At 38.7% G+C, this 19,240-nt stretch overlaps 1 protein-coding gene across 2 annotated transcripts; it reads left to right on the top strand.

Annotated features, from left to right (window-relative positions):
- The first annotated feature begins 2 nt into the window (after positions 1-2).
- Positions 3-19,200, top strand: pklr (pyruvate kinase L/R). Of its 2 annotated transcripts, none has more exons than XM_041989203.1 (12): positions 3-87; positions 5,469-5,633; positions 7,721-7,812; positions 7,914-8,045; positions 8,605-8,791; positions 11,288-11,561; positions 12,267-12,417; positions 13,124-13,276; positions 13,399-13,565; positions 15,215-15,281; positions 18,483-18,597; positions 18,691-19,200. In XM_041989203.1, the coding sequence occupies exons 2-12, from the start codon at positions 5,495-5,497 to the stop codon at positions 18,795-18,797; spliced, it is 1,584 nt and encodes a 527-aa protein (XP_041845137.1). In that variant the 5' UTR covers positions 3-87; positions 5,469-5,494; the 3' UTR covers positions 18,798-19,200. The 2 variants fall into 2 exon arrangements, with proteins under 2 accessions (XP_041845137.1, XP_041845136.1); XM_041989202.1 differs by lacking the exon at positions 3-87 and adding an exon at positions 2,079-2,219.
- The last annotated feature ends 40 nt before the right edge of the window (positions 19,201-19,240 follow it).

The following is a 19,240-nucleotide window of genomic DNA, read 5'->3' as shown; positions in this document are numbered from 1 at the left end:
ACACAAACACATTGTCTTATTAAAACCGCTCTTATTCCTGCTCAGTGCTGCTCACCTTTCAGTCTTGACCTGCTCCGTGTCCAACAGGTTGGTGATGTTCCCTTTCCTAAAGATATAAGCTCATTAATTCATTATCTATACTGCTTCAGCCATTAAGGCTCTCGGGGAAGATATAAACTTTGCTACCTAAACTTTACAGTGTCTGTTCGTTCTTTCTAAACTAGTTTGTCTTTGCTTCTTGTTGTATCCTGCTGTTGTGTAACAAGAATGTTTACTTAGTGCCTGCTTTCCACCCTGTCGCTCCTCAGCGTATTGATCAGTCTATGTTTACTTTTTAAAATCTGTTTGCTTTCAGAATTCAAAGGATTTTTTTTTTCCTTAAAAAATGAAGAAAAATGGGAGAAAGTCCCATGGTATTTCTACAAAAGAAGGGGTGACGTATTTTGTATTAATTGTGCAAATTTAATTTGAATATGATAATATTGCACGCGCACTCTGCATGCGTAAAGATGACCTTTGATCCGTTTGCTAATTACCGCGTGGCGTTGCTGTCTCATGCGGGGTGTGTGCTTCACAGAGCTGCAGGTCTGACTTTCAGTACTCAGCTCCGGAGCAAAGGTCTGTTTGCACCCTTAGCTAAAGATTTACGCCTTCTGTCAGTCAGCTTGTGCGTGACTGTGCATGGATTCAACTCTGCAGAGTGCACCTCCAAGCTGCTTCCAAAACCTGGCTGAAACTAGTTTTCTCCTCCATATGTCGCCTCCTTGTCTCGCGCACACACAGTATGACACCAGACATGATCAGTCTCACAGATTTTAGTCAGTATGTGTTTTTGGAGTTTTCCAATGAAGCAGCAGCATGTTGTGAATACAAAACCTGCAGGACAAAGACAACTTTCTAAACGACAAGATTTCTAAAAAGTAGCCTAACATTTTATTAAAAGTTTTATACATTGTGGGGAAATATGAATGATAAAGAAAATCTTTGTTAAGGCCTAATGACTCAGTCGTAGATCATTAAAGTGAACAGCTGGTGATGGTTACTTCTACCCTGGCAAAAAAAGTTTTTGACTTAAAAAAAAAAAACAAACAAAAACAAACTAAGATCATTATGAGCATGTGAATGTGCTGCTGGCCATCCGGACAATGTTTAATTAATGACTTATTCATAGTCTTTACTTATCACTGTGGTAGTAATGAGCCGCATATAATCACAGGTATGTACTTAAATAATAAAAAAGGGGAGAATAAGCTACATTTGAAAAGTGTGTATTTAGCTTTTACACAGTTAATTACTTCAAGAATCATATATTGATTGCAGCTTTAAAACTTTGCAATGTTGAAACCCTAAAACTATTTTATTAAAATCAATTATTTTAACTCATGAAAGGTATTTCTAATGTATAAACGTGAAAGGAGAAAACTACACAAGCAGGCACTGAAGACTAAAGTATTATTTTTGTTTTCTAATGGCAGTTTAGATTTATTAAAAGAAGAAGAATTCACAACACAAAGTAAAAAGACAGAAGATATAGTTGTTAATTAAATTAATTATTACATTTTACATAATTTTACATGCACTTCAAATTACTATCACAAAGCCAGCTGTCTTGGAGGGAATACCTCACGCTGCTCTTGCTTACCTTTATAACCTTTTGATCATACAACTGCTGCTTTTAAAAGCATGCATATTGTCTGGGACCATATATGTACTACTCAACATTTTGTGGCTGCATCTGTTATTTAGTAAATTGTGCAATATATTCAATATTAGATTTTCAAGTTATACAAAAGTACTATCTATCTATCTATCTGTCTGTCTGTCTGTCTGTCTGTCTGTCTGTCCGTCCTTCCGTCGATTGATAAAATTGGCAGGCAACATCCTGACAGTCAGCTTTATAAAACCCTAACCTTATCCAAATGTGCACCAGATTGTGTCAGCACAGGCCAGTAGACAAAAAAAGTGTTTCCATTTTTAGTATCATGTTGGTTCAGTGAGTTTAGACAACCTATTTCCAAATGACGAAAGTGGGAGGAGAGATGAGAGGGGAGAGGGCAGCAGAGGGGTCAGAAGCTACAAAGGAGAGAAAGAGGCTTGTTCACAGTAAAAGACCAGTTGACAGTTTTGGGGAAGGCATAAAGACAAAGAAATCCAGACACAATTAGCTAGCAAAAAGTGAGAGGAACTGAACTGTTTAATGGAAGGAATACTCAATATGGGTAAGATAACTGATGGTTTTCTTTTTTGTTGTTAATGCAGCTTAGTTTTCCGTCACTCCAGACAACTTTAATTAGTTTTAAATAGTCAGAAATGACCACCATTTAGTGAATGTTTTACATGACTGATGGAAGCTCTTTATGATTTTTATGGTCAGTGTTCATACAGAGGCTTTTAAATTCAGTCCAGAGTAGAAAGGCAGAGAAAATCTCTGGTTCCCAGATCAGTTATACACAGACAGACACTATGACCTGTGTTCATTTGAGAATGTGATAAATTGCAAGTCAGCCACTCCTTATATGTTGTGGCCACGCCCATCACCAGATTCTCCTTTATTATCAGTCATCATGTCTTTGCATGGACTGATATTTGGCAACTTTAGTGTCTTTGACCTAAAGCCTGATTTATTTATAGTCAGCCTTCCAGTAACAGGTATCAGTGTGTGTGTTTCCATGTGTACACACAGAGGGAAGTGTCGGAGGAGGATCCCAGTGGGACCTGCAATGATGTGTGCAGCAGTGCAGCAGAACTGGGTCACAAGGAGGTGCAGAGAGAGGAGAAAAAGACACAACTGGAAAGAGGAAAAACTGACAGATACAGAAATTATGTTGCAAAACCTCCAGTCAACACTGACATTGGGGAATATGCCAGTCCTCCTATATGACTGGATGTCCTTTCACTCCAGAGGACTTGAGCTTATTCCCAAAACTAATAAACATTACACTAGACAAGTTTGTTAGGTGGTCATCGTAAAAAGCAAAGAAAATATTATTTTTTCACAGATCCACAGACAACCATTCCTACTTTTTTTTACCTGACATCTCCTCTATGTCACCCCTCTTCATCCTCACCTTTTCACTCAGTGTTTTGCTGTTTGCACTGACCTTGTCTAACAGGCTCTACGCTCTTCCTCACCACCTTTACTCTGTCCTCCCCGCGGTGGCAGAAATTGCAGGCTTGACTGACTGTGACATCCTTCAAAATGGACTCCATTGTTCAAAATCAAAACCCACCGCCCAGCTCCACGCTGCTCTGCATTAAAGATGTGGGCTCCATTTCCTGGTTCAAACTCTGGTTGAACTGGACTGGAAAGCAATCACTAGTATAGTTTAGTAGTATTTGCTTGTCATTGTAGTGAGCAAAGAGCAGATATATTCTTAACTCTAATCAAGCAAATCAATACTGTGATAACAAGGAATTTTTCCTTGGATCTATGAAACATTTGAACTTTTTTCTGCTCAATCTTTTGATTTTAAAACCCACAGCTAGAATATCTTGGTTCACTCACACAACTTTCATAGGCTCATTTACAGCCAGAAGCTGTTTTCTCAGAAGAAACTCTAATCATCTGACTGTCAGACTGCCAGATATTTATCTTTAGGTTGGTAAAAAGAAAAAACAGAGCTAACAGAAAAATGATATTTGAGCTTGTTTTTGTCAGGGGACCAGAGGCATGACTGTACATGAATGCTAATGTTGTTCTGTATACTAGCTATATAAATATTTTTTCTTTTTACCACAATAGAGAAGAAGCCTTTATCTGTCACACATGCATTACAGAAAAAGCTGAAGATTTTTCCACATATTCTTGTTTGTTTAGACGATGAGGTCACAACATGATACCCAGAGCAGAGTGTAAAGGTGACAACTGTCTTTTAGTGAGACTTTAGTAGTAAGTTTTTTTTACAAACCACGCTTCACAGCATGGCAATAAACGCAGGTATGAAATTGTGTATAATTTATATAGCCTGAACAATGAATTATAAGCTGTGATCTCCATGATGCAGTCAAGATAACAGCTGGAGGACACATCATACACATCTGCTGACAAAACCCAGCCAACATTTCTTTAGTGGAATCTCAAACATTTCATTTTGCACAATTTACCTCCACTAATTCTAACTTAAATGTTAAATCATTTTTTTTATGTTCACAAAATGTGTCAGATTTGTTTGTGTGTCATGCTGCTTTTCTGTTGGCTGTTTAGTAAACATGTCATAGCAGCGGCCTCACATGTTGGCATGATTTTAGCTGAAGTTGGTCACAGGTTTATTTTACATTCTTAGACCATTAAAAGTTCTTAGTGTTATATAAGAGCCACAGCCAATGACACCAGGGACTACAGTGTTCACACTATGTAATTAATATGCCTGTATACCAGGCAGCTCTCATCTGGTGGTTTTAGAGTAAGAGTGAACCCATCATATTATTTATGTTCTGTGAACCAGAAGTGGTTTTGGCACCATCCACTGCTGTCATTCTGGGGGTTGCCACTGTAGGGGAGTGTGACAGCCATTTGAGGGTGTAACTGGTCTGCAAAAATGTTAAGGTTGGTAGAAAGTGTCAGAGTTTACATCCACACGAATGCCAAGATGAAGGTTTTTCCAGCTAACGTTGTGTTCTAAAAGATTTCACTCACTGTCAGTAGTCATTATGTTTTAGTGGATCAGTGTAAATACTTTTACTCAAGGGCTCATCATGGGGCCTTCAGAGGCTTAAAATTTGACCTTACTATCAGCAACTGAGAGCCTTAACTGTTGAGTCATAACTGTCTTCATGGTCTAATGGCTTCATTGTTTTAAATGCACCGTTGCTCTACTACAACATGCTCTGCAACAGTGCTGAAATTGTATTTTTATAAAAATAAAAAAAAGGGGCGTTAATGTCCTGTTTTGCTCTCTCCTCTGTTCCCTTGTAATATCCTTCTGGAAGATTTTCTTTCATCCTGTGCTTTTGGATGGAAAAAGACTTTCAGCTCCTAAGCTGACAACAGACATGCAGCCACCATCTGTGTAAATGCTCATCAAAAGCAATGTCTTATTTTCCTCTACTTCCTGCTCCAGTAGAGATGGAGAAAATATTTGGTTTAATACAAAGAGACATCTTCTCCTTTTTTACCAATTACTTAATAAATAGGCTGTTATAAATTAAATTAAATTAAATTAAACAGTTGCCTTGTGGAGATGTGCCTTGTTCATTTTCTTTTCAAATGCCAACTTAAAAACCATTAAATTCCCTCCATATTATTAGCCTTTGTGTGTTTTCAAATGCCTTCTGTGAGGTAGTCAGCACATATTTTCAGAGCAGGGATGTTTGGATTTCATGTTAATAATGAACAAAATGGCTGACTGTTGTGTAATTTTGTGTGACTCCTGCATTTATCATATATTTTTTGGTGCTTTTGCTGACAGAGGGCAGAAGAGTTTCACTAGTAACTTCACCCTACTGACAGCATTTTTCTGTCACTGTAGCTCGCATCAGGCGCTACTCAGAGGTGATGACTATGCCAGACTCTTTCATTCAGCGCCAGCAGCTGGATGCCAGCATGGCTGACACCTTCCTGGAGCATCTCTGTCTGCTGGACATCGACCAGGAGCCAATCACAGCGAGAAACACCAGCATAATCTGCACCATCGGTGAGTATTGCAGCCAACAGCAGACAGCGAGTCTCAGTTTCAAGTTTGTTGTCTGGCAACGGTTACATGTCGTCGTGGGCTTCCTGTAAGACAGCCAGGTCTGGTGTTGCCAGGGTTTGACTGTCAGTGGTGGTACATTTGATAGCTTGCTGTTAATTCCTGCTCAGAAAAAGAGAAACTAATTAGAGAATACAATAACTTGAAGTGCTCCTCAGTCATCTGGAGGAGTGGCTTGTGGACAAACAGACAAACATCTTTTGTTTTAAAGCTGGGCTGCAATTTGTTATTTAATCTCTTGAATAAGAGAATTTAAGAGAAAATGAATTAACTGACAGCTATGAAGATTGGCCTGTCTAGCAGGTGCATCTGATGAATCCTCCAGGTGAGTCTGATTGGTGTTATCAACCAGGAAATAACCTTGATTTCTTAATAAAAACTAATTATTATAATAAAAAGCCTCTGTTGTAGTAAGTTCTAAACATTAAAGGCCACATTCAGCAGGTGGATCTGGGAGCCACAGGGGACTTGGACATGTATGGGGTGATGATTTTGTGGTTGAGAAAAACATCTGGCATGTTTGTGTGTGTGTCTTTTGCACTGATGGTGTTAGGAAATCCAGCAATAGAATTAGATCCATCTGGACTGTGACTTATTCTTGAACTAATAAAATAGAAGAAAAACAGTAAAAATGTTCCCTTATGGGAACTGATACATTTGGAAAGGATCTGAAATATCTTGCTATTTATCTTAAATAAAACGTTTTGTACTTCACCAAAAGTTATTTAAAAATCTAACAAAGACTTTACTGTAGTTTTATTGTTGTATTTTTTAATAAACAGAAAACACAAATGCTGATTCTGTGTTGGCACTAAGGTGTTTGTTAGAGTATTCCTGAGATACGAAGATTTTGGTGAATCCCACAACTTTCGTAAAATGCTCGGAGGTAGGATTTAAGAGCAAATTTGTTCATAAGAACAGTTTTGAATGAGGCACATTGTCCTTAATAATAGGGAATTTTTGGTTTCTGTGTCTACGTCCATAAGAAAGTTAGGACTCTACAGATGTGGACGCAATCCTACACATGCTGTCTTTTGGGTTCCTGCAGAGGTTCCAGCCTCAGCTTTTTGTGTGAAGTGCCATTTTTTCCAGTATGTGTGGGCATGTAATTATTCCACAGTACACTGTATACGTCTGGGTTATGTGAATTCTCCTGCAAAGAGTCTCATCAAAACAAACATCTTTTTTGTTCTACTCTTCATTTTATTTGTCTAGTATTCTGTTTTTCTACATGGAAATTAAACTAGGTGCCTGAACTGTCTATCCACAGGCTGTGTGGTTGCAAATATTTGGGATGTTAACAGCCAGCTGCAAAAGGGCCAAGTTCTCACTCACTTAGTTGTGAGGATTATGAATTTGTTTTCGCACAGGCCTTGACATCTAGCATAAATTCCCTTTAATTTGCCATTGGCAGAGACAACTTTAAGCCTAGTTAGGTTCAGCTGAAATGTCCAAAATGCATGTTTTTGGTCTGTGGGAGGAAAGCAGCATCCACAGAAAAACCCACAGGGGCAAGAGAAACATTCAAACTTTACACACAAAGCTGAGGTTAGAACCAGGAGCAGTTCTTGCTGTGAGGGGACACTGAATCACCATGGCGTCTGACTGGGAAAATATCCTCTTAAAAATCAAGCAACTGGGCTTCTGCTTCAAAGGAGGAGGTGATGCAACCCAGTGGTAAACATTCTCCTGTCTTAACTCTCAGAAACATGGTGCTGGCATCACATTCGAAATGAGCAAATACTTTCAGACAATTTTTTTTCACACTTATATGCTATCTTTGTGCTGAAACAAATCAAATATGGAGGTTGAATAATTAGCTAATCATGACATATTTACATTTCACACAGCAGCCAAACAGAGTTGTATTAAGAATTTGTTTTACATTTAATGTAAGTTTCTTGGCTTATCAAACGTCCAAAAGCTAAAAACAGAGACGAACATTTCATTTATTCTGTAAAAAGCATCACATGATTCTCAAATCAGCTTTAATGAATCGTGTTCTCTCTTTTACAATTTTTCTCTCTCAGGTCCTGCATCTCGATCTGTTCCCAAACTCCAGGAGATGGTCAAGGCTGGGATGAATATTGCTCGTCTTAATTTCTCTCATGGCTCTCATGAAGTATGTACAACATACTGTATACATTTCTCTCTGTACTCATTCTCACATACCAACGTGCTTTGGTTTTTCACTCACTCAGTGTGTCTGTTCTTTCAACACAGTACCACAGTGAGACCATCAAAAACATCAGAGAGGCAGTGGAGACAATGACCTCTGACCCCTTGTACTATCGACCGGTGGCCATCGCTTTGGATACGAAGGGCCCGGAGATCCGCACTGGCTTAGTGAAAGGGGTGAATATGTTGTGCTCTATCTATCAGTCTAATCAAGCAGATGCATGCAGTCAGGTGTAAGAGGTGCAGAAATTATGTTGACTCCTGGTGTGCTACGTGATTTGTAACAGGTTGTTGCTTTTCTTGGAAAAACAACAGCTGTGGGTGCGTGCTACTTTGATTTTTCATTATTATTTTATTGTCTCATTCACTGTGATGCTGTTGCTTTCCGTCAGCTTTGTTGAGTAAATACCTCCGAGCTGTTGGCACCCTCTTCATGCTTTGATTAGCTTACAAAATGCTCTGCATGACATGCATTCTCGACACTGAGCCTTCCTTCTTGTGTCTTCTCCAAAATCAGCTTAATAGGTTCACAGGAAGATAAAACTGTGTCACTAACTCTCTTCTGTTTTAGATCATTTTATATATTTAGTGACATGATGATGGTGTAAATATGATAATGCCATCCATGGGTTTGCAAGTACATGTGTCAACAAAAAAGTGCTGCTTGTCTCTAAAAATGTGTTTGCAGTGTTTTTTCCTGACATTTTGTGATTTTTACTCGTGTGTCTTTACATAGAAAGTGGAAGAGGAGGTGGAGCTGGTAAAGGGTAACCATGTGCGAGTCGTGACAGCCAAGAGTGACAAAGACAAGACAGATGGACAGATTATCTGGGTGGACTATCCCAACCTGCCTCAAGTTCTCGAGAAGGGAGCAAGGATCTACATTGATGACGGCCTCATTGCACTCAAAGTATTAGAGCTAGGTAACATGGATCATGTTGCTCTAAACAAACCAGAATTAGTATTTCATTCTATTTCAGTCTTTATATTCTATGGATTTTACTCCTCTGTGACCCTAAACTGGAATAAGCAGTATAGAAAATGAATGGATATGGATGGATGGATGGATGGATGGATGGATGGATGGATGGATGGATGGATGGATGGATGGGATGGATGGATGGATGGATAGATATGGATGGATGGATATGGATGGATATGGATGGATGGATGGATGGATGGATGGATGGATGGATGGATGGATGGATGGATAGATATGGATGGATGGATGGATGGATGGATATGGATGGATGGATGGATGGATATGGATGGATATGGATGGATGGATGGATGGATGGATAGATATGGATGGATGGATGGATGGATGGATGGATGGATATGGATGGATGGATGGATGGATGGATGGATGGATGGATGGATGGGATGGATGGAACGGATGGATGGATGGGATGGATGGATGGATATGGATGGATATGGATGGATGGATGGACGGATGGGATGGATGGATGGATGGATGGATATGGATGGATGGATGGATGGATGGATGGATGGATGGATAGATATGGATGGATGGATATGGATGGATATGGATGGATGGATGGATGGATGGATGGATGGATAGATATGGATGGATGGATGGATGGATATGGATGGATGGATGGATGGATGGATGGATGGATGGATGGATATGGATGGATATGGATGGATGGATGGATGGATGGATAGATATGGATGGATGGATGGATGGATGGATGGATGGATGGATGGAACGGATGGATGGATGGGATGGATGGATGGATATGGATGGATATGGATGGATGGATGGACGGATGGGATGGATGGATGGATGGATGGATATGGATGGATGGATGGATGGATGGATGGATGGATGGATGGATGGATATGGATGTATGGATGGATGGATAGGATGGATGGATGGATGGATAGATATGGATGGATGGATGGATGGATGGATATGGATGGATGGATATGGATGGATGGATGGATGGATGGATGGATGGATGGATATGGATGGATGGATGGATGGATGGATGGATATGGATGGATGGATGGATGGATGGATGGATGGATGGAACGGATGGATATGGATGGATGGATGGATGGATGGATGGATGGATATGGATGGATGGATGGATGGATGGATGGATGGATGGATGGATGGATCAGTCTATATACATACATCTCCAGTAAGCAAACTGTTTTCAAAATGGTTCTTGGTTTATGGTAATTTCTGTTTAGGAACTTTTTTTCACCTACTTTTTAATCAGTGAGGATGCATTTACAACATCAAAAGTAAAAAACAAACAAACAAACAACATTTTCAGTAATAATTTAATTCATTTGAGAGATTTTGCCAGTTTTTAATAGCTTTTTATCTGAAATCATATTTCACTGGTGGTTGAAACATGGTCTGCACAAGTACATTATTTCAGTGAATTAATCATTGATGTTTCATATATAACAGTGTAATATTTGTGTCATAACTAAAGCACTATATGTCCAAAAGGAGGCTTGCAGGACATTGTAAAAGAGGCATTTGAGTGTATAAATGTGTAATGATGACAAACTGAGCTTAGAAAAAAGTTTGAATAGTTTTTTTTAGCTGGAGGCAGATATCTAAATATACACATCTGTGATCGAGTTTGCTTAATAAGGAGTGAACTCCGGTGTTTTTAGTAATGATACAGCAGGTGTATTAGAGTCTCCTTGTGCTATTGGCTGCATCATAAGCCCCAACAAATGCAATCAATCCATCTCCATGTTTAACAGATGGAGATGTCAGGGCTTGTTTGTAAACTGTATTAGGATGGTTTAAATACTGGTTTGCAAACTTTTAATGCTGAATTATGCTCTCTTTCATTAAGATCATGCTTGTTTAGGTGTTGCTGCACAGCAGAACTGTGCACAGCTTGCTCTAGACTGTGCTAAACCTTCCTGAAGGTCTAGCCTGCAGGGTTGTTAGTTTTTAATCCTAGCAGTCTTATGAGCAGTTCTCTCATGACATTTTCTTAGCCCTCCAGACATCAGCTTGATCTTTACTATTTATTTGCGCTTCAGCCCCTTCAAATTATTTGGGGGAGACAAAACATTTCATGGCACTCTTTTACTTTTTTACTATGAAATTTTACAAGCATAAATAATATACTCATTTTGCACCAAATGCTTGAGACTGAACAATTTAAGCTCACACACATTATTATTATTGTTATTATTATTATTGTTATTATTATTATTATTATTATTATTATTATAACTAAAATTATCTTTATATCCCTATTTGCTATTATTTTCATGCTTCGTGAAGTGTGCTTTGTTTTGTTGCTGTTATACTATGTCAAGAATCTCTTTTGCCTCATAATAATTTACTTGTGAAGGCTCCATTGGAGTTTTCTGACAGGATCCACCTTCCCATCCCTTTTCTTATCTGGTCTCTGCAGGCTCAGACTGGGTGGATGCGTTAGTGGAAGCAGGTGGGATGCTCTGCAGCCGTAAAGGCGTTAACCTCCCTGGCCGGGACCTTATTGGCCTGCAGGCTGTCAGCGAGCAGGATGAGACTGATCTGAGGTTTGGGGTGGCTCATGGTGTAGATATGGTGTTTGCCAGCTTCATCCGCTCGGCCCAGGATGTGAAGAATGTGCGTCGAGCTCTGGGGCCACATGGACGAGATATCAAAGTGATCAGCAAGGTGGAGAGTCGGCAAGGAGTTCAGAAGTGAGTAAAGGAAAATACCACTCAATTAAAACCGTTTAGGCAGTGTTATTTTAAGTCATAATGTAGCTGCAGGCAGCGAGTCATAATGAGGCCATGACAACACTCATAAATCTACCACTGATGGTGGTCTGCCCGCTGTGAGAGAAGCTGTGACATTTGTCAGCTCTGGATTTGACACGTACGATAAGCAATCTCCGTGGTTGACTGTGTAAGTTATTGCTGCCACCTAAAATATGTGACACAGTTTATATCACCACTGTCATACTTCCATTACTTATCTCATGTTTTCTCCTGCTCGCTGGCTGCTGACTGCGTCTTAACTACAGTTTTAATTTAGTGGAATTTTTTTAGATTGGATCATAAAGATTAAATTTTACATAATAAGGATGCTGTGTGTGAACATTCGCCGTGACAAGTCCTGTTTACATCTAATGCAGCTGCATGTTTTCTTACATCTAAATCAGCGTTCTGCTTCCTGGATGTCATCCCTAATTTGGGATTTAGAAGATGATTCAATGCTATTTTGAATATTTTTCAACCTACAGATGCAGTTTGTACAAGCCAGACCTATTTTTGGACAATTCACAAAAACAAGCAATATTGTTGTTTTTGTCCACATACTTGTATTTGAGCCTTCCTTCTACTCTGTCCTTTTTACCTTCAAACACTCAATCTTTCATCTGCTCGTTCCAATCTGTGTGGCAGTTTTGAGGAGATCCTAGCAGAGAGTGATGGCGTGATGGTTGCCAGGGGTGACCTGGGAATTGAGATTCCTGCTGAGAAAGTCTTCATTGCTCAGAAGATGATGATTGGGCGCTGCAACTCTGCTGGGAAGCCAGTCATCTGTGCCACACAGGTCAGAACACACACACACACACACACGCGCACACACACAAGTGCAGTCATATAAAGGGATACCAAAGTAATTAAATAGGCAAATGTGGACTCCTAACTGTAGTTTTAATCAATCAAGTGGCTTCATGAAAACTTACATTAAGATCTATCAGACGAGCATTAACCTTACACTCCTGCATAATGCACTCACACACAGTCTGTTTCACACTATCACACACAGAAACACAAATATATGCACACACAGTCCTGCAGCCATGTTAAGTCACAGCGCTGTATCTTGTTTATGCTACCACTCCTGACTCGCAGTGACAGCATTTGTTCACAAACAACACCCACACGCAAACACTAATCAGTATTATCTGCAGCTTCCTAACTATAGACTCTGAGGTGATTCAGCCAGATATCTCAGTTTTCAGCAGTCTGCCCTCCTTATTGACTCATATTACTTTATGTCCAGCACACCAGTAATGATCTAGGAAATAGATAATCACCTGTCTTACTCTTAATGATCTCTCATTTATCTTCTAATACTGTTCATCCATCTTCAAAGCTATTATCTCCTGTCTAGTTTCTGTATGTCTTTCATCCCTTTTGTCTCTTTGGACACATAAAGATCCAAAGTGTTTAATGTTGACTGATTTATTCATAAAGTCTCTTTCTAGTGGAAACTTTTGTATTATTCTTAACATGAATTTATGTGTTTTCAGATGCTAGAGAGCATGGTGTCCCACCCACGGCCAACCAGAGCTGAGAGCAGTGACGTAGCCAATGCAGTGCTGGATGGAGCCGACTGTGTAATGTTATCTGGAGAGACTGCCAAGGGACTGTTTCCTTTGGAGGCAGTTGCAATGATGCACTCGGTGCGTGTTTCTGTGCACAGATGCCATCCATTTTGTTCCAACTGACTTAGTGCCCTCTGATAACCCACCAGTCTTCTGTGTGCTGCTCACACTCACTTTCTGTCTCTGCTGCTTTCTGTCAGATCTGCAGGGAGGCTGAGGCGGCCATTTTCCACCAGCAGCTGTTTGAGGAGCTACGCCGCCTCACTCCTCTGTCCTCTGACCCCACAGAAGTCACTGCCATTGGAGCTGTTGAATCATCCTTCAAATGCTGTGCTGGGGCCATCATAGTCCTCACCACCAGCGGCAGGTATATATACCAACCCAACATCCAGACAAGAGCATGTGTCTTGGTCAACTAACTGAAAAATCTGATTTTCTTCTAACACTTGTTAGATTGGGGGTTTATTAGGCGCTGTGTGTGCTGTCACTTAAAGCTGATTTGTTGGGGGCAGGAAACAATGGTAGAAAAAGGATGTGTGTGACTTTGAAAGTTAAGAAACCATGTCAGAGATTCTCCAACATGGCAGGTGTTTTGGGGGTTTCTAGGTATGTCATGCTAAGATGGTTTAGGGAAGAACAGCTGCAAGATGGAGAGCAAGAACAGGGCCATACAAGAACTGCAAAACTCTGAAACCCAATGATGGCAATAACAGAAAGGTGTCAGAAACCAGTACATAACACCCTGTTGCATGTCAGGTTGGTGGACAATGTTTCCATAATCCTGTCCTAGGCATTCATATCTTTGCCACATTGTGGGCTGCAAACACCGTAGTAGCATAGAAGTTGCCACTTTCAGCAGGACAACATTTGGTCAAAAGGAGCTCCCACCAGTGGGTTTGTATCTGATACAATAGGACACCTTCAGAAGCCTTGTGGAGTCCAAGAGTTCAGTATTGGCTCAGTATATGGAATAAAAACAAGCTCACCTTTTTTTTTTTTCAATTTGCCCAATGTTTTGACCATGAAACTTTAACAATGCATTTCAAATCCTCATGCATTTTTGCAGTTTTTTCCCCACTAATTTCCAATCCTTGTGGAAAACTACAGTGAATGTGTAGTAGGTGCTTTGTATTTGTTACTTAAATCTTGCTCAAAAGGGATTGTTGGTTTTATTGCACATTACATTTTATTGCAGGGGCCTCCAACTCCGGTCCTTGTAAACTACTGTCCTGCAAGTTTTAGATGTCTCCTACTACAACACACCTCTGCACAAGCCTGTTAATGACCCAGTGATATGAGTCAGGTGTGTTGCATCAGGGTAGAATCCAAAACCTGCAGGACAGTAGCTCACAAGGACCAGAATTGGAGATCCCTGTTTTATTGTGAATTGGTGCTGGATAAATTAAAAATTACCTGAAATGAATCATTCACTAAGACACCTGCTTAGAGGTTGTAAAACAGATTAAAAATCATGAAGGTAAATGTTTAATAAATACTGAAAATTCAAAATGCAACAATCTGTTGCACATTTAGTTGCATATATGTAAACACAAATGAATTCCTATGCATGTCCCAAGCAAACTGCTTCTCTTTTTCTCTGCAAACGGTGTGCAGCCTCATCAAGGTTGCTGCAACAGATGTTAGTGTTTAATTACAAAACAATGTTGTCATACTGAATATTGCAGTTTATATCGTATCTGCTTGTATGTCCTCTGGGGTAAAGTTTTATGTGTCTCTAGTACTTCATTCTGCCTTTGTCTTGTTTTTGTGTTTATTTCCTGCTGTAAAATAAAATTTACATCTGGCACAGGCCCACATGCACACAGTCACAGAAAACATAAGCACTCAGAGTCATCCACATTTTTTATATTTTTATATGTAATATATGTAATTTTAAGTATATGGAATATAGTTGAAATGAACATATTTCCCTTCATTTTGTCATCCATCACTGGAAATTTTGTTCATTACTGATCATTTACATTCCCTCTTCATCCATCCTCCTCTCCTTTCCAGGTCAGCACATCTCCTGTCCAGGTACCGTCCTCGATGTCCAATCATTGCAGTTACCAGAAGCCCTCAGGTACAATCTGCTCCACTAAAGAGCAAAACTATCTGTGATGAATGAATGAAGCATTTGTCTTGCTTTCCAAAACTGAACATTGTATTATTCTGTCAGTATTTATTCTTGCTGTCAGTTTATTGTAAATAGTTAAAATGTTGATCAAAATCACAGAGTAAGAGGATCTTATTTGTTGTAAAGTTCTTCTCAGGCAATTTTGCTCTGAGGTGAAATATGTTATCAACTTATTAACTATTTGTAGATGGGTCATGATGAATGACACTGAAGCTTAAAAAAATCATAAACCCTTCGTAGTTTGGTATATTTCTGAATCTAAAAAGATTAATAAATAAAACGACTGAAGTGAGAAATCTGTATAGTGAAACCCTGCTTTTAGGGCTTTTCTCTGTATTCATGAAGACAATTTTGAGCAAAGAAAACTTTTAGGAAATAATAAGTTTATTCAAATTAGGTCCATCAACATGGTTCACATGAAAAGTCAGAAGTCAGCCTCGCAGTCAAAGAAGCACATTTAGATTCTTTACTCTTATCTCCACTTGTGACAACACTTGCATTGTATCAGGCCAAAGTTTTGTCATTATTTGTGAGGGAGGCCTCATGTATTACTCAGGATGTTTGTGAAGGCGGAAGATTACAGACTTAGAATAAACAAAACACAGTGAAAATCTGCATGAAGTAATGTCAATTACCATAACACAAGCCTTAACCCAAATAATCTTAGCAAATGATCTCCCTTCAGATGTTTGGTGTAGGCATTGTTTCAGATGATTAGCAGTTCTTACAAAATAATTAATACAATGTTCTGTCCTTGGTTGGTGAAATTAGAGAAAGATCATCATTTTTTTTTTCATTCTGAGAGCATGAAAATGTAAATCAATTTTCCTCTGCTGATATTTTTAAACCCAATGTCAGTTTCAAAGAAAAGCTCATGAAGGTTTCTACAAGGGACACAAATGACTTGTCTGGGCATAATATTTATTCATTTATTATCTTTAACCTTTTAAAGTTGCTCCTAACAATCGGTGCGTCGATGCTCCTGTTGGTCTTAAAGTGTTAAAAGGTTCATTTTGGTTATTAGGTGAAGCTGAGGGAAATGATCCTAGATATATTTTGTGTTAGAGAATATATATATATATATATATATATTCTCCTTGAAATTTAAAGGAGAACAAACTCCTTGAAATTTCAAGGATTTGTCCTTTAAATAGGTCCAGAACAACATTATTAAATCATCATCAACAAAGGAGTTTGTGACATGAACTTATTGAGAAAAGTTTCAGCAATTGAGGTATTTGACTCACCGTGGCATCTACAAGACCTTTAAATCAAACAACCAGTAAGGGAAATCCCTCTGTGGGTAGAGTAATTCTGAGTAACAATGAATTATTTCCCTTTAGAGAGAGAGGTTACTGAAACTCAAACAAAAAACAAACCAATCTATTCTCACTCAAGACTTCATGGTATCACATTTTAGCAAACAGGGTACCCTCAATTATTTCACCATACAAGACAGTTAGGTACACTTCAATAAAAGTTATCCACTACCTAAAATAGACTCAGTGTAGCTCATAGCCTGATGTTTCTTATTAATGATTTCTCTGTAGAGGAAATTCTACTGTAGTAGCTTAGAAGCAAAAGGAGGAAATGTTTGGCACAGACCCTTTCTAGACCAATCTCATGACAGATTGTAATGTTTTACAGCATAATGGTGCAGATTCATAAAAAAAAGGAAAAAAAGAAAAGAAAATACTCCGAACATTTATTTTCCATTTATGGCATGCACCTGACATTTTGATGTATATGCTCAACATCTAAATCTTGAACATACTTCATAGCAATACTAAATAAATTTCCAAACTTAAAACTCTGTGCTTCTCATTTTAATGCCACACTGACATTCATTGGCACATTCCTGGATCCATCATTACCATGCAACATCCTTTTTTCTACCAGCCTGGTTCATTGTAACAGCTGTGTTTTGCTTTACACCATGCCACACACCAACAACTGGATATCAAGCAACTTTGTTTTATATGCACATACTAGCTGATTTAGCAAAGAAACACAAGAGAACATTATCGAAGGAAGTGAGGAAAAGAAAGAAACTGACAGGGCAAAGGAAAAGACAATAAGACAAGAATCAACATCGGAATAACTTCTACTGCCCAGAGAAATCTCAGAGGAGAGACAGGATGCAAGATGGATGCCAAATTAACTTTGTTAGGAAAATCCAACAGTCTGCAAAACAAAGTCTAGTGGTGCTAAACTTTATAACATCTACATGTTAAGGTTTGTTGCTGCCACTTGGAGGCATTTACAGAAATATCTAAAGTATGGGATTCTCTTGGCTGTATTTAGGATTTTGTTCATTTAGTTTTGCTCTGAAACACATTTCTGCTGCCCAACCAAAAGAAAAACAGGACCATATAAAATTATAATATAAAAGTTGTATTGTTCTAACATGTTTCTTTTGTTAAAATGTTATATTTGAGTGTTTTAACAGTATTTTTCATTGTTATAACAAACTTTTTTCATGTTATTACAGCCTACATACCTACACATTATATGATAAAAGTTGTAATACATTTTATATCTTATTATAATGTGATTATTCATTGTTCCACAGTCTCAAGCAGTAGATCTTTATCAAATCTTGTAAATTATCCATTTCTCTGATCTACTGTCCACACGTCATTTCTTCATTTAAGGATGATCACATTAATACATTATTGGCATGTGTTTCATGTTCTCACAGTAAAACTTGTCACGTGATAATGTTAAATGTTTCATGTTTGAACAATATATTATCATGTTATAACAAGATATCAGTGAAATTGTTAAAACATGCTAGGTCCTATTGACAGACTAAACACTTTGGTGATTCATGTCCCATCTAGTGATACTAAGAGGTGTAGCAGGAAAACAACGGGCCATACCATATCTCTGCTGCATGGTTACTGTACTATCTCATCTGTATTGTTTTTCCCAATTCTGTTGATAGCTGTAGTGCAATTTTTAAAAAAAGTTTTAATATTTTTTTTCCTGCAATGAGCACTTTTTAGGAAGCCCCGGCATCACATAACTTTTTTTAAGTTAAAGTTTTGACTGAAAAACATTATTTTTTTTAAAAGGTACAGGAAAGGTCAAATAAATCAGTGGTTGTTTTCCTGTATTGAAACAAACACGGGTTCTCTCCTTCAGGTGGCCCGTCAGTCCCAGCTGTTAAGAGGTGTGTTTCCCGCCCTCTTCCACCCTCTGCCTGCTCCTGTCTGGGCTGATGATGTTGACAACAGGGTCAACTTTGGCATGGACATAGGTCAGTGTGTGTGTGTGCTATTCTTCTGATGGTTCACATCCTTTAGCCTAAAAATAAAACTATTACTCACATACTCTTCTCTGCATACCACAGGGAAAGCAAGAGGATTCTTTAAGTCGGGCGACATGGTGATTGTGGTGACAGGTTGGATTCCCGGGTCTGGTCACACCAACATCATGAGAGCAGTGAATGTCCCATAACAACTTGACCTTTCCAACTAAATCTGACTGACACACTGGGTCTTACATTGGATGAATGTGATGAAAGCCTGAAAATCATGATATGAAGATGACTGTATTGGACTACAACCCCTTTGTCCACTGAGATGACCACTTCTAAATTGTTCACAGAAATTAATCAAATGAGCTCCTGTGTGGGACATATAACATCTCATGATGAGCCTCTATATGAGAGATCCTTGCCTTTCTTCTGGAGTTATTTTTGTGTGTGTGTTTCTTTTCCTCATTTTAATGCCAATGTCAATTACCAATCTGTCTGTAATATGTAAATCTAAAGAACCATTGCAATAATGCAGTTATACAAAGAGGTGCATCATGTTACAATATATCACCATTTACAATAAACCATGATGACAGTATGACATTACTTGGTTACTGTATTCCTTTTTTGTCGTTTTCGTTTC

The sequence above is a fragment of the Melanotaenia boesemani genome, chromosome 6 (genome assembly GCF_017639745.1).
Source record: "Melanotaenia boesemani isolate fMelBoe1 chromosome 6, fMelBoe1.pri, whole genome shotgun sequence".
Classification (NCBI taxonomy): Eukaryota; Metazoa; Chordata; class Actinopteri; order Atheriniformes; family Melanotaeniidae; genus Melanotaenia; species Melanotaenia boesemani.
Note: the sequence above shows the minus strand (reverse complement) of the source record. Positions and strands in the feature narration are given on the sequence as shown.

Excerpts from the sequence above, each read along its gene's own strand:
- pklr (XM_041989202.1), top strand. The coding sequence starts at position 2,198 with ATGGAAGGAATACTCAATATGG. Across the intron at positions 5,634-7,720 it reads CAGCATAATCTGCACCATCG|GTCCTGCATCTCGATCTGTT; the intron begins GTGAGTATTGCA and ends TTTCTCTCTCAG. Across the intron at positions 12,418-13,123 it reads CAGTCATCTGTGCCACACAG|ATGCTAGAGAGCATGGTGTC; the intron begins GTCAGAACACAC and ends ATGTGTTTTCAG.